Genomic DNA, 15593 nt, shown 5'->3' with positions numbered 1-15593 from the left:
ATTAACGCGCGATATAATTCGCGCTATTAACGCGTAAGCCGAGATTTAATCCTTCTTATAACTCGTTCCAAATTGGTTGAACGAAGCTTATTTGCCATAATTGATTTGTTAAAAGGAACGAAATCTATCTTTTTGTACTCAAAATGGCGTGTGAGGGGATGATTTTCATAAAAAATTTCAAATTTTAGAAAAAAAAATTTATTTTTTTTTTATTTCATTTAATTTTTTTAATGTTATTACTGCTGCTCCATAAACCTTAAAAGGCAGTCGGAACATTCAGGGCTTCCCCCTGATACGAGCAGTCTTGTTTGAACTTGAATTTGATAAAACAAACATAACAATCAGATATGTAAAAGGTATCAAGTGTAAAACTACGGGTTCTGCAGCACAACGAGTAGTGCCCCTGACGAATCAAAACTAGGGGAAAAAAATTATGTTGAGCGTGCATGTTAGTTATAAATCATAATGTCTACAAACGAGTTTTTCTTCCGACTTTCAAAGAATGTGAGGAATTATTATGCTTGGGGTGTTTTTGTTCAGTCAATATCAGCGGTAGTTTATACAACTATTTTTAAAAGTTTTTTTCCGAGTTTGAAATAAAAGTTTGTACCATCTTTTTATTACCCCATTTAAGATATTGAATCCCTAAAATCAAAAGCAGAAAAAATGGACTTGTTCTGGACAAAATCATGCCCGCCTTGACAGTTCTATGCGAGACGCTGAAAGCGTAACGCGAGTTCTTTATACGTGGCAATTATCCCGCTCTACAAAAATGCTCCAAATTGAACTGAGTTGCTGTAATAAATTTGTGCCTTTTGATCAACAAGACTATTTTATCAAACCTCAAACTCAAATTTTCACTCTTGATGTATGTTATTGCCCAAGTTTTTGTGTTTTAACATTATTTTTACGGGGATCGGCCTAATTGCATGCGTAACGCTTAGCAAGTGGTTCTTAACGCAATTAAGTTTGAGATTGTTTTGATCACCTGGGCAACAATTAATAGATATCATTTAAGGGGAATTCGGATTATTAAGGTTTTTTCCCTGATATACGAGCACTCTTGTCAGCCTCAATTCATTTTGGAACGATTTAATCCGCCGCGTACGCATACCATGAGAATGCAATAGATTGTGCGTCAAAATTTCAAAACCCTATAAATTTACGACAAATGCTCAAAAATGATTTTTTTTAATTAGAGCTCAAGACAGCTAAAACAAACTCCATCAAAAACTATTAGTTAAAAATCGATTTTTGTCTGGAAAAATAAAGTTACCCTAGCACCAACATTTCGTGACTTTCCTGGAAACTGTTATTAATAAACGGTTTTTTCTGCACGGAAGATTTAAACTCCATTCATTCTCAATTCATGCTTTGATTCTGTACAGAACCATGGTCTTTCTATAGAATTGCTGCTTTGTGCAATGTTTTCAATAAACAATAGTGTCTCTAGTTTCAAGTTGAGAAAAAGATAATTAGGCGCCGTGCGTGTTCATTACGTGGCGAGACTTTTCATATTTAGAAAATTGGCTGAAAAATTGTTAGGAGAAATCTTTTTTTCTTGTAAAATTATGGGTTTAGAAATTGCTAATTTGGCTAATTTAGGATAATTAACGCGCAATATTTTGCTCCAATTTGATTTGTTGCAAGTTATTATGTCTTATCATTAGAATACGAGAAGCTAAATACATCCCTATGTAGTTATTGTAGAAGTAAAATAAAAAAGAAGTAAAATAAAAAAAAATGAAACAAAGTTTCTGCTACAAGATTTCTCTTTGGCCTTGAAATTTTGTCGGAGATTTCAGTGTTTCGCCCCGATATACGAGCAGTCTTGTTTATCAGAAATTCTGTAAAAAAATGAGGGAATATTTGTGCTGGGGGTGATTTTTTTCTCCAGACAAAATTAGACTTTTTAACTAGCCATCTTTACGTAATTTTTTATATCAGTCAAAAGATATTGGTGTACTGAGCTCAGATTTAAAATATGTTTTACATGTGATCATTTTATGTAAATTTATCGGGTTTTAAAGATTGCCAGTTTGGCCAATTTTGGATAATTAACGCGCGATATATTTTTGTAGTTAACGCGTTAGCGAATATTTAATTCCTCTTATTGATCTTTCGAGCTTGAGCTGAGGCATGCTATCTCATCTATTTGATACTTTGCTATATACTTTGTTCTTTACATAGTGTGTGGGGGATGATTTCCACAAAAAAATCGAAGAAAATAAATTAAATAGATATAGATTTTTTTGTTGAAAATTTATCATTTTTTGATAAGTGAACACTACTCTAAGGACCTTAAAAGGTAGTTGGAACATTCAGGGCTTGATACGAGCAGTCTTGTTGTCTGTTATATACAATGAATTAAATTGTTTTTTTAACTTCAAAACCTGATAATTTGTAAATTATCAGACAGGCTTGAAGTATTGAGCATGCTTGTTAAGTAGAAATGTTATTTTTTCAAAATGAAAATAGAGTTTTGAAGTAATTTGAAAAAGTCAAATAATGTCTGATTGCTGTACTTTTGGTTGTTTGAAAATATGATGATGTCCCTTGTCAGGAACAGCTGGAGGAGGACAAGACCCTGACGAAGCCCCTCACTCTGGAGGTCATCAGCCAGAGCATCTCTCTCCTCTGCAAAGTGGGCACTGGCCTCGCACACGCATACGTCAGACTAGACGTCCATGACAAGGTTAGGAAAAACGTTTATTACATTAGGTAAATAAACTTAAAACTTTTTTATTACGACCACTTAAAACGAGGCCTTACTTTCGGATGCACTTTTTCTTCTACGAAGCTATAAATTTAAAATCCGAAGCGATTTACAGCGACATTATACTGAATCGAACTATACTGAATCAAGCCTGAAATTGACTGGGCTGAAATTGAAATCGACTGGAACTGATTTTCACAGGTCAGACTCAAATGGCAATAGCATTTGCCCCCAAATAATGACTAAATTCAAAAACCTTTTGTTCTTTAAAGACAACATATTCTTTTAAAGCCAACACACCAATTATTCTTGAGAAATGATTACCAGTAAGTCTTGAAAAGTGTAAAATCATTAAATAGATTATGACCACTCAGAGAATCGATCTGGTCGAGTGAGTTATATTCCGAAAATGTTTCAGGAGTTGACAAATATAACGATGTTGTCTACATTTGTACATTTACGCTACATTGACATTTCGAGCAACAGTATCAAAGACATCTCCCCGCTCAACTGTTTGACTCACATGCTCACTTTGAAGAGTGATCGGAACCTTCTGACATCGCCCGCCCTCGCCCAGTTGCCCTATCTGCAGTCGGCCAATTTCTCCAAGAATAAAATTGTCGCCGCTGAGGGTATGTGCCAGTTACGTAATAAATTTGTGGTTACAATTTTTCCAAGTTCATTTAAATATAATTGACAAATTTGTGCGCCTTATTTCAATCGTTTTGATTATATTTTTTAAAGCGATGCGCTCAGTCGTTTGGTCAGAAAACAGTTCAGAAATAACTTTTGCTCATAACAGTCCTTAATGTTTTCTATAGGCGCTTAAGGAACGAATATCTTCATCAGAGGTTGTACCAGTGTCTTGCAATTTTAAAAAAAAAAACATGACTTTTCCAAAAATGATTATTCTTCAAAAACTCTTTGACATTGCTGGTCTCCGCCTTGGTCTGGAAAATTGCGCCGTCTCCGCCCTTGTCGCGAAAGCGAAAGTCGCGCCATAGCCACCTCGGTCGCGAGGAAAATCTTGACATAAAGTTTCGCCTTGGGTTGAGCCACATCCGGATCGCGATACAAACTCTATAGTCGCACCGAGAGTTTGAGTCTGGAAAGTCTGAACATAAGGTCAGAAAACTCAGGACATGAGTCGCGAAAGTCTGGAAAAAGTGTGTCCAGATTTTCGCGACGTATGTTCAGACTATCGCGACCAAATTTTGGTATGTTCACACTTTCACGACCCACGGCGCGACTAATGTCCAGACTCAGACTCGGCGCGAACCTGCAATTTGTATGTGAATCCGGATGCGGCGCGACCCACAAAGACTGGACCTGAGTCTGGGACCTCGACCTGGTCTCCAACCTCCTTATACAAGTTACCAACCGCTCTCGTCGCTTCTGCAGGTGTAGTTTGCTGATTTATAAAAAGCGTAGTCGTTATCAACGCTGGTTGCCGTTTTGGATCAAAATGATGTTTCAGGCGTGGATCACCCCCTTCTGGAATTACTTCACCTGTCATACAATAAGATCAACTCACTCACTTCCTTTACCGCTCTCAACATGACAATGCTGCACACTTTGGAGCTGAGAAGCAACCAACTGCGGAGCACCAAGGCAAGTCCATCAACCGATTTCACAGCACAGAAGCCTTCAAACAAACTTAAATTGTGATAAGGTCTTTTGTCTATGTACAAAACAGTCTTATACTAAACAACCTAAACAAAACATCCCCAGACACAAATCAGCTTGAAACAATATGATTTGTTTTTGGATTGTTTTTTTTTGGGCATTTATTAATATAACAACAATAAATTGTGTGCAAATTAGATTCCATTCATTGTCGAAGTTACTACATTTACAACCAAACGAAATCTCATTGCGAGAACGCCGTGGAACTATGCAGCCCGTTTTCAGGCGCCTTGGCTGTTTTGAACATTTTTGTCACGAACTGTTTTGTGGAAACATGAGTGAAATACCTATAAAATTTAAGATCGTGATTCAATCAATCGCTCTTCTGTTTTTATAGCAGTTGGCAGATTTAGGAGTGTGATCGGCACCTTGTATGTTTTTTGGCAAATTATAGTTAACAAAGCTCAGAAAGCTAATTTGGTCAACCAAAAAAGTGTGTCATGACTTGTTTTGGAAATACCTCCTCGCAAATCTGAAAAAAAAATCAGGGTAATGAAACCGCAACTAAATATCTGAGAGCAAATAAACCAGCCGAAGTATAAACCAACCTAAAATGCGCGGAGTATATGATCCAGCCGAAAGGTTAAGTCATGTCACATCAATGAAACTTGCATGCTTACGTAACTTTTACATAATTGTTACATAACTATTATATAATACTTTTGTATTTTCGACTGGTTGATACTTCGGCTGTTTTATACTTGAGCTGGTTTGTATACCACCAATTTTTTGTTAGGGTTTAGTCATCCCCACTCTGAAGAACCTCTACTTGGCCCAAAACGTGATCAAGTACCTGGAGGACGTGGACAAACTGAGCAATCTGCAGCAGCTGCATCTCAGGGACAACCACATCGAACACCTGGACGGCTTCAATGAGAACAACAAGGCACTGCAGTACTTGAACTTGAGGAGCAATCACATCACAAACAAAAAGGAGCTGCAAAAACTCAAGGTTTCGTACTAATTTTTTCTCTTCACTTTCTCCGGTGTAATTTGGCAAGGGTTAATTTATTTTTTTCAATAAAAAAAGTTCTGCGGTTTCATATTTTTCTATCAGTTTCAAACTTTCATCTGAGCTTGCAAGATACTTAAAGTACAAATTTAACAGGTGTGATGTTTACGGTTCATATTTCATAATAGTTTCTAAAATCACAGTTTAATATTGTTCGTCAATTGATATGATGAGTGCTGCTTGTGGCGTTTAGATGTTGCCGATGTTGCGTTGTGTGGTGATGTCGGAGTGTCCGATCAGTGACGAGGACGACTATCGAGTGGAGGTGCTGATTGCACTTCGGAAGAGAATCGAGCGGCTGGACAAGGACGAGTACACGGAGGAAGAGAGGGTCGAGGTCAGTCAATGTATCTCAATGTTATATGCTTTTCGGTTCAAATATGTCATCACGGCTGATTTGACACGTCGGCTCAATCGACAAGTCTTCAATTCATATGAGATGTCGTTTCATGTCTCAGCTTAAATCAAAATTCTGTGCAGATGACATATCGATTCATATCAAATATCTACTCATATTGGATGTCTGTTGAAATGACGTGTCGGTTCAATTGAAATGTCGGTTTTTCCTCCATTAACTTTTCTAGCTAACTCTTCTACTATCTCCTATAGGCCGCATCCCAGACGATTATTTGATAATTAATACTAACAAAAATTTGTTTTCGAGAAGGGAACAATGTGCTTATAATTAAAATATAAACTGGTTTTCAGTGGATAGCGTTTTGATTACAACTTCAGAAAAGCGCCTAAAAACGTCGCTTCTGCTTGTTCCCGCAAATCGACTCTGGCGCAGAACGTTTTCCCAAAATACGACTTTATATTTGGGAGAGCGCTGTAAATCAATTCGCTCAAACCAAAAAATCAGGCCAACAAAATTTTTATGAAAGTCCCCCACCCCCCCCCCCCCCCCGCGCCGCTCCTGCCTTTAATGTGATATAGTCTTCAATTCAGCCATTTCCAATGTCTAAGAAAATGTTTTCAACTTTTGAATTATAGGCCGAAGAGATCTCGGAGCAGAGGAGGGCGGAGGAAAACCCAGGCGGGGCAGGAGATGAGCAGGACGGAATGGACCCCCTCCTCATGGACGAAGACGGGATGGGGGGAGAGGAGGGATCGAACGAGGAGGGCAATGACTTCGACCTAGAAGACGACATGGACTACTCTTGAGGATTAGAAATTGAACCTGACAGAATTTTAGCAAATTATTCGCCTAATTTTTTGTTTCGATTTTTTCTTTGTCACTTTCTTGATCATTTCATATCGTACGAGGAATTGTGACAATCAAATTCAAATTTTTCTTGTGCTTTTGAAGGTTTCTGAGCATGGATTAGTTTTTTTGAAACTGTTCCGCAATGTTATTGCAAACGAGAATTTTGAAATTTTTCCGACCCAAATCTCAACAGGGGTGGGACAGCTATCGCGTTAGGTTGGTTTTTTCGATTAACTCAAAGACAGCCTGGATAAACAAAATGACAATTTTTTGATTTTTATGTTTTTCCTTAATTTTGGAATATTCAAATCGTAGAGCTCGGAACGCTCTGCGCTACTTGCATCCCGCAGTGACAAAAATGGATAAAAATCAATCATATAACGAAATTAGCGTAAGATTATCGTAAGAGTACCTTTGCTAATGTTGCAAATTTTGTTCACCGGCTGGCTTTAATTAATAACATTTTGACCTAATTTTTTTCTCTTATGCCTGGCAACGTTGGGCTGTTTTAAATGATATTTTGGGTAAACTGTATTTTGAAAAATTTCCGCGGGATATTTTGAAAAATTTCTGTGGGATATTTTGAAAATTGTAGTAGAACAATTTTATAAAGCATAAACAGATCAGTCGTTTTTTTATTTGCATGCTGTAACTCTGCATGCTTTAACTCTGTAGGATGTAAAATTTCATCGAAGATTTCCAAAAAATTTATATTTCTCTATAAATCGTCCAATTTCCGCTTTTCCATATTTCCGTTCCAATTTCCGCATTTACGCATTATTAGACAAAATATGTCGGCGTTAATTGCCCCAAAGTCACCTTATTGCAATTTTGAACACCCATATTTCTATGAAAATAAGCAGAGATAAAATAGTTTTTATTTGAACTCAAGACGTCAAAATCTATAATGGTATAAAAGTTTTTGTAAAATACGCAAGTAAAAGTTAATGTTTGTCTGCAAAAATGTTTGTCTGTGCTCAAATCTTTCATCTTTTCTCAGAAACTTTTTTTTAATATTTAGAATTTTTCAAAAACTTTTTGAAAAAAAACTTTTTGAAAGCCAACCCTAAAATGCTATGAAACGCACAAGGTGACATTTTTCGCATATAGCAAACAAGACTGCTTGCATCAGGGAAAAATAATGAATGTTTTCACTGCCCGTACAATGGTCTCGAATAGTTTTTGATGGCTCTTTTCCATTTTACCCCACTTTTCAAATTTATTCGTAATATTCTGATGTAAGGTATCAAGTACAAACCTGTTCACAGTTAACGGTTTGCCTAAACTAGTTTTTTAAAATAAATTTCAAAGGTAGGGGAAACTGAAAATGAGCTTTTTTTTGGTAAATTAAAAAAAAACACCCCGAGCATATATAATTCTCACTTCTTTCGAAATTCGGTACAATTATTAAATAGACCAATTAGCATGCCTCAATTCAATTTCGAATGGTTTCTTAGACGGATTTAAACTCCGCTTACATGTTATCAGCACGAAATTTATCGCGCGTTAATTATCTCAAAATAGACAATATTTAAACCACCATAACATTACAAAGCCAGTCACTACGAAAGTAACGGAATATTTGTACTCGGTTTGGGTTTTTTTTCTTCAGACAAATTTCGACTTTTTAACTAGCCATTTTCGACGAACTTTTTTTATATCATTCGAAAGCTATTGTTGTCCTGAGCTTAAATTTTTCGTAAAGTTATGGGGGTTCAAAGATTGCCATTTTGGCCAATTTGGGACAATTGAAGCGCTATATATTTCGCGCTATTAACGCCTAAGCGGAGATTTAATCCGTCTTAGAAATCGTTCCAAATTGGTTGAAGTAAGCTTATTTGACATAATTGATTTGTTACAGGGAGCCTAGTATATTCTTTTGCACTTTATATGGCGTGTGGGCGGATGATTTTCATTGAAAATTTTTTCAAATTTTAGAAAAAGTAATTTTTCATTTTATTTTATTACATTCAATGTGTTAGTGATTTTTATGTAGCTCCATAAATCTTAAAAGGCAGTCCAAACATTCAGGGCTTTGCCCTGATACGAGCAGTCTTGTTCAAGTTTAAGCTCAAAACAAAGTTTTTTTTTTCAACTTGCAAAAAGCTGAAGAAAACATGCGTTAATTTCATCCATTGAAGAAAACGTACGTTCCAAAACAACACGGGTTGACCAAAATGTGCAACCATACGTCGCACCATGCATGGTTTCATGGAAGCCATTAAAAATTGCCGACGTATTTTTATGTTAAAAAATAACACATTTTCCATGCATGACGCGACGTATGATTCCACATTTTTTAAAGTATGGAGGACTTCAAATTAGACAATATTGATACTTTTACTAGGGTTGATAATTTATAATTTATACTGCTGATAATTTATATGTCACCATGGAAGCTTGCAATGTATGATTACTATGGTATCATGCATGGCGCGACGTATGGTTACTATGCTACCATGCATGGCGCGACGTATGGATACCATGGAAACATATATGACGCTACATATATATGATTAACAAAGAACCATATTTGGCGCGACATACAAACTGAATAATCAAATAAATTCAATATTCTCCTGGGCATCCAAAAAGTGCTCTAAGCGACCTCAAAGACGTTGGTTGTAAAAATTTTTTTCCGCCGTTCAGAGCAAAATTTTGGTTCCCAAGCAAAGCACATTATTATCCGATGTAGAAAAATTTACCCGATGACGCCGGAAAACATAGCTGGTGATGGCTGAATAACTTTCATAAAACTGTCTAAAACAAAACAAGCATTTCAGAAACATGAAAGATTATCAACACCACCATATAAATTTTTTCTTCAATGGAAATAATGTTTTAAGTTTTTTAATTGAATTACTATTGAAAAAATCCAAATTTTAAAATATCTTGTGGTAATCGGACACGGTTTGTTTAAAACAGAGTTTTGTTTGTCATTCGTTTCATCTTCTATGGTGGGCGACCCGGGAAAGGTTGTAATTTTTTTTGCCAAAAATTGTAATATGAGCTCTTTCAAAAACAAAGCAAATCTATTAAAAAGAAAACTGTTAATCGATTTTTTCCTCGGGTAAAAAATTCATGTAACCTTTCCAGGAAAATAGTTCACCTTTACCTTCTTTTTTCACAAAACTCATTCAAAAGACAGAAAATTTAGGCCTAAAAGGAGCGCTATTTTCCGCTTGACTCCCAAATTGCCTTAGTTTCACTTACTTGTAAGATTTTTAAAAATTTAGCGTAGGAAACCAGTAGCTGTGTAAGTAGCACAAAATGATCTTAACCCATTACATTTGCGAATAGAAGAAAAGTCAAACTGGAAACAACAACAAACGAATGAGACTGCTCATATCAGAGTGAAGCCCGGAAAGTTCAGATTAACCCTTAATGTAAAATGAATAATTTTGTCGAACAAGAAATACGAACGAAAAAATGATTTTGATTTCATTTTCTTACGTTTCATCACCCCATACGCTGTAAAGAACAAAGGGATATTTTTCCGGCTGTTAATATACTATTAAGAGCAATTTGCTTACTGCAATACTTTATGCAATGATTTAATTAGCCGCTTTTGCTGTAGAAGGACAAATTGTATCGTTCGTTAAATGTTTTTGCCCGAATTGTCCAAACTGGTAAATTGGCAACCTTTAAACTTTTTTTGTTCCGACTTTCGATACAAAAGTAACGGAATATTTGTGCTCGGGGTGGGTTTTTTTCTTCAGACAAATTTTGACTTTTTAACTAGCCATTTTTGAAGGAATGTTTTTATATCATTCAAAAGGTATTGTTGTCCTGAGCTTAAATTTGAAATTATATTTTACCTGTGATCATTTTTTGTAAAGTTATAAGGGTTTAAAGATTGCCATTTTGGCCATTTTGACCAATTTGGGACAATTAACGCGCGATTGGTTGAAAGACGCTTCTTTGTCATAATTGATTTGTTACAAGGAGCAAAATCTTTTGTTTTGTATTTTATATGGCGTGTGGGGGGATGATTTTCATAGAAAAATTTTCAAATTTTAGAAAAAAAAGGTTTTCATTTTATTTTGTTTCATTTAATTTTTTTATGTTGTTTATGTTATTAATGCTCCATAAACGTTAAAAGGTAGTCGGAACTTTCAGGGTTTCGCCCTGATACGAGCAGTCTTGTTATTTTTGCGAATAACGATCAGAAAGGAAACATTTTATGATTTTAAAATCATGTTGTATATACGTTTCAGATGACCTGAGAAACTCCGCTCAAATGTGGTCATTTAAAATATTCAAATATTCAGCACCAACACTCTGGAGCTTGTTTCAAGTTGGAACAAAAAATTTATGTGTGATCCTGTGGCTAGTTTTTTTTGCGTAGCATAAACGTACCATTAAAAATTTAGTTAAATTTGGCTTAAGTAAGGTAATAATCGCTAGAAGTAAGGTTTAATTTGAGTTGATAGAGCGAATAATGAAACGAATAAAACTGATAGTTTAGACCTTAATTTTCTCAAATGACTGTCATATTCTTTGGACAAGAAAAATTGATGAAAAGTTGCACCTTAAATCAAAAACACCGAAGGCCCAATCTGATAAAAAAATTTATCTTATCAACCACTTGCTTTATGATAAAATGATTTCTTGCGGCTCTGAAACCTTAAAGAGCTGAAATTTAATCTCAGTTTCTGACAATCTATCAAAAGTTGTTTAGTTGTTTAAAAACAAATCATTTTCGAATAAATATATTTTTCAACTCATTCCATGTAATTTCTGTAAGAGGAAAAGCAACGTATTTACCTTACTCATTTTTGTCTTAAATTAATCAAGTTTGAAAAAAATCATCAATAAACTTCTTTTTTTTTCTTGGTTTGGTCTGCTTAATTGAAACTGTGCTGATATCTCAAATGCCATTAGATATCCTAGTCCTTCATTCTGATCTAGCTGAAGGTAAATTAGTCTGCAGGACTAAAATTCAGAACTTTTTTTCGCGACCCTGAGACAATTTTTAAATAGTGTTTTGAGTCCGAAACCAGGCCAAGAAGGTTATTATATGCTGCCACTCAATTCTACCTATTACTGGATTGATTTTATAGAACAAATTTTTGAACAGGTAAAATTATAAGAAACAAGGAAAAATGTAGCTACAGATGACATGACTGTTGCCAAGAAAATTTATTTGAAAATTCATTGAAACTTATTCAGTTTATTCAAAGATAGTGAATTTATAAATTATAAATATACATTCATTAGTTTTTTTCTCATTTTTTCAAAAATTATTGCGGTTTTGCTTGATACGTTTTCAGAAACTGCCGTTCAAAGCATTAAAAACATTGAAATAAAAAAACTTTAAAAGAACCGCTTGTTTTGCTAATTGACTTTGCATTTGTGTAGCAGAGTCTACTGGCTCCAAAATATTTTTTGGGAATTTGAAAAACAACATGTAAGAACAAGCTAAAATTCTCAAAAGCTTTTTCATGACATTTCAAATGGTTTTCATCATGACGAGAAAAAGTTGCTTCTAAAGACCCAAAAAAACTTAATAGGCTGAAAAGAAAAATTTCAATGAGTACTTTTTCATGCAATTTATTGGTGGTAACAAACATCAAATGTCATGGAACCTGATCTAAACTACATTTTATGATTGGATAAATTAAATGTTGTACCAATGTAAAGTATTTAATATTAACCAATCATGATCCATCTAACTAACAACCCACTTATTTGTAAGTGCTGAAGTTACTTGTAATTTCAGCACCAGAGAGATTTGAATTTAACTTAGAAATTAGTTGGACTCTCCCGAGCACTTCAGCAGCCGCAATAAACCAGTATACCCTAGATCTATTGAGCCTAGCAGAGACTAGTTAAACAACCTGAGACTAGATAGTATAAGAGTAAGATTAGGATCGGTATTAGACTAAGAAGTTGCACGAATCTATCCGGCCGAAAATAAGATAGCGTGACGAGCAGACGGTGTACCCTATCCGAAATTACTCTATGAGTTACACTTCGGTCCTAACTCATCTGGTGCGACCATAAGTCTCGAACAAGACCTTAATAGATTAGAATTAACCAAAATAGATTAGAAATTAGACAAAAACATTTACAAAAATGTTATACGACAATAATTTAATCGAAATGTCTCTACGACTCAATAGATCAGAGCCAATAATCCGAACCATAACAGAACTACCCGGAATTGGAAGAAGACCTCGAACCAAAGACGACATACGACAAAGTAGAAACTTGCCGTATAGTTATATGATAGTTCGGCAAAAGCCAGAACAAACTTTTATATTTCGAATACTACTTGCAATGAATTTAGATTTCCATTTGCAAACATAAAACCTTGAAGTTACTCTTCAAAATCATTTCAGGCGCTAAACAAATTTATTAATATACAATAACGATTGATAAAAAGATCTAAGATCGTTTTCCTAAAACTCTGCAGTATTATACAAAACATGTTTGAAAAATATTTATTGGAAAATAAAAATAAAAATTAGTAGCATGACAATAAATGGTTAGTAATCATAAATCATCCTGTTGTTCCAGCTTCATCATCTAAAACATAACAGCAATCATAAACCCACTAATATCATCAAAACACTAAATCTTTCCTTTACACACATTTAAAATTTTATTAAAACTTAAATTCACTTAATTTTAAAACCAGATCATCAAGGCTTATCCTTGGATCTTAAATCATTTTCTACTTAATTAAATTTCAAATTTGATCATCAAGGCTTATCCTTGGATCAAACAGAACAACTTTGTTCTCCCCCACCCACTTAATTAGTGTCTAACGACCTCAAACGTCGATTCACTACCCAACCCTTTCTAAAGACCCAAGACTAACAGAAATTTTTAAACAAAACTAATCATTCAAATTAGGATAAACAGTGAAGAACTTCGGTTATTCATCCTTCACTTGACCCCCCCTCTTACCAGACCCAGGATAAATCTTAGACTTAGTAAGTTTAAAATAGTATCTAACGAACTACTCGCGTTCTAATTATACCTGAACCTTGTGGATCGATTTACTATTCTCCAACCCTTGAACACAATCACTACCCCTAAGTAAGATTAAGTAAGTTAACACCTTAACTTATACTAGCCACGAGAAAGTAAAAAATCATTCTTCGGAATCGATATACTTTTCTCTCCAACCCTGAACAAACAGACCCAGGTTAAGCTAACCAAAAAATCGTAAGAACTAACAGTTTAGGAAAATAGAAATCATTTAACAACCCTTTGCATCCGTCATTCTAAACCTTATGTCATTTAAAAACCTAGGAAATAAACAAACAATCGTTTTACACAATTGTGAAATAGATAACAAAAAATACGACCTTGTAATCACACCTCATACACAAACAGTTGGATACATTCGAACAAAACGACAAACACTAAAAAGAAAAATAATAACGAAACAAAGACAAATAACACGAAAAAGATTTTCAAAAAATCGAAACGCATTTTCAGAATCAGAAACCAACAGTTTAGACGAACTTTACAAACTAAAAGAATCAATAGATAAAAATTGCCCAATTCACGATCAATTATATTTCTCTGACTCAGAAACAACTTCAAATTCATCACAAAGAGGAAAAAGAAGAATAAAAAAGCAGTACAAACACAAACCAGTACATTTATACAATTGGAATCAACCAATTCGACACATTAATAATTACATATTAACAGTAATCGAACGAAAAAATGAGTTCAACGCACACCCCAGGTGAAGAAACTCCAGATGATGATGAAATCTTTCCTTTTATAGTAGACGCAGATACTGATAGAGGACAACACATATTTTGTCAAAATTTACTCGTAAATTTATTTGAACCCGGAATCAGTCCATGTAAAACAGAGTTCCCCGATGTAAAAATCAAAAGACAAATCATAGATCACTATCTAAAAGATATATGCAACATAACACAACAGTATGGAATCTACTCCATAGAATTCACCTCACCAAACCATAATAATAGAAAATATACAATTCAAACAGACGATCTTGATTTAGAATTTTCAAAAGTTTTTTCAGAATATATAAAAAGCATCCAATACCATAACTCACAAAGAGCAAACTCCATATTCACCAATGAAGTTTTCGCAATAATATATAGTTATATTTCGATATTAGAAAACGAAATCCCAATAACAAATGTCTCACCGACAGAAACATCTAAACATTTGAAAGTACGACATGAAATCACACTACTCTCTAGTTATTTAAACATCCTTAAAGAAAATTTCACGAAAGACGACGTTTCACAACATACAAAACACGATCTACAAAAAATTTTGGCATGGTTCATAATAGATTATTTCACACACAATATTGATTTAATTGCACAAGCAAGAAAAAATTTTAGACCCCAAAATTCGAACGATGATACCGCTATCACAGAACAATCAGATTATGTTTGGGACCCCGAATGGTCTCATCCCGCATTTATAAGCTTTCCACAATCAATCTCAAGTCAAGCAATAGGTACAATATCTTACATAAGAGATTATGTAAGAGTAATACCATTAACAATTGATGCAACACCATTAAACTATAATACATTTTTACCCGATACACAAAATAATAGTTTAAACTCTACAGTTATACACAATGAAAACCTCAATGGAACTAGGAATCTTACTCAACAAGATATCCAGACACCATCACACTTAATAAATGAAGAAATTGTACACACAACAACTACACAACAAAGTATTTCACCAATACGCCCAAATTTAACAACACCAAGAAATACAAATCCTTCACAAACACAGGTAACCTTACAATCAACCGTTAAACCTTCGGTTGCCCCTAAATATTCACATATGGATTACCAAACATACAGACCCATGACAATACCACCAAAAACACGCAAAACATTCACTAGAAACAACTTTGCAGACCATAATTATAATTATACACATCCATCAAAAACATATAATCAACCACAAAGAAATTTTAACCAATATACAAGATCTCGAAATTGGGA

At 34.5% G+C, this 15593-nt stretch overlaps 1 protein-coding gene across 1 annotated transcript; it reads left to right on the top strand.

Annotated features, from left to right (window-relative positions):
- Positions 1–465: 465 nt before the first annotated feature.
- LOC134848776 (leucine-rich repeat-containing protein 23-like) lies at positions 466–6685 on the top strand. Its single transcript, XM_063866287.1, has 7 exons — positions 466–504; positions 2564–2695; positions 3135–3348; positions 4194–4327; positions 5139–5354; positions 5608–5751; positions 6408–6685. Exons 1-7 carry the CDS (start codon positions 466–468, stop codon positions 6576–6578), a joined length of 1050 nt encoding a protein of 349 aa, XP_063722357.1. The 3' UTR covers positions 6579–6685.
- The last annotated feature ends 8908 nt before the right edge of the window (positions 6686–15593 follow it).

The sequence above is a fragment of the Symsagittifera roscoffensis genome, chromosome 6 (genome assembly GCF_963678635.1).
Source record: "Symsagittifera roscoffensis chromosome 6, txSymRosc1.1, whole genome shotgun sequence".
Lineage (NCBI taxonomy): Eukaryota > Metazoa > Xenacoelomorpha > Acoela > Convolutidae > Symsagittifera > Symsagittifera roscoffensis.
Note: the sequence above shows the minus strand (reverse complement) of the source record. Positions and strands in the feature narration are given on the sequence as shown.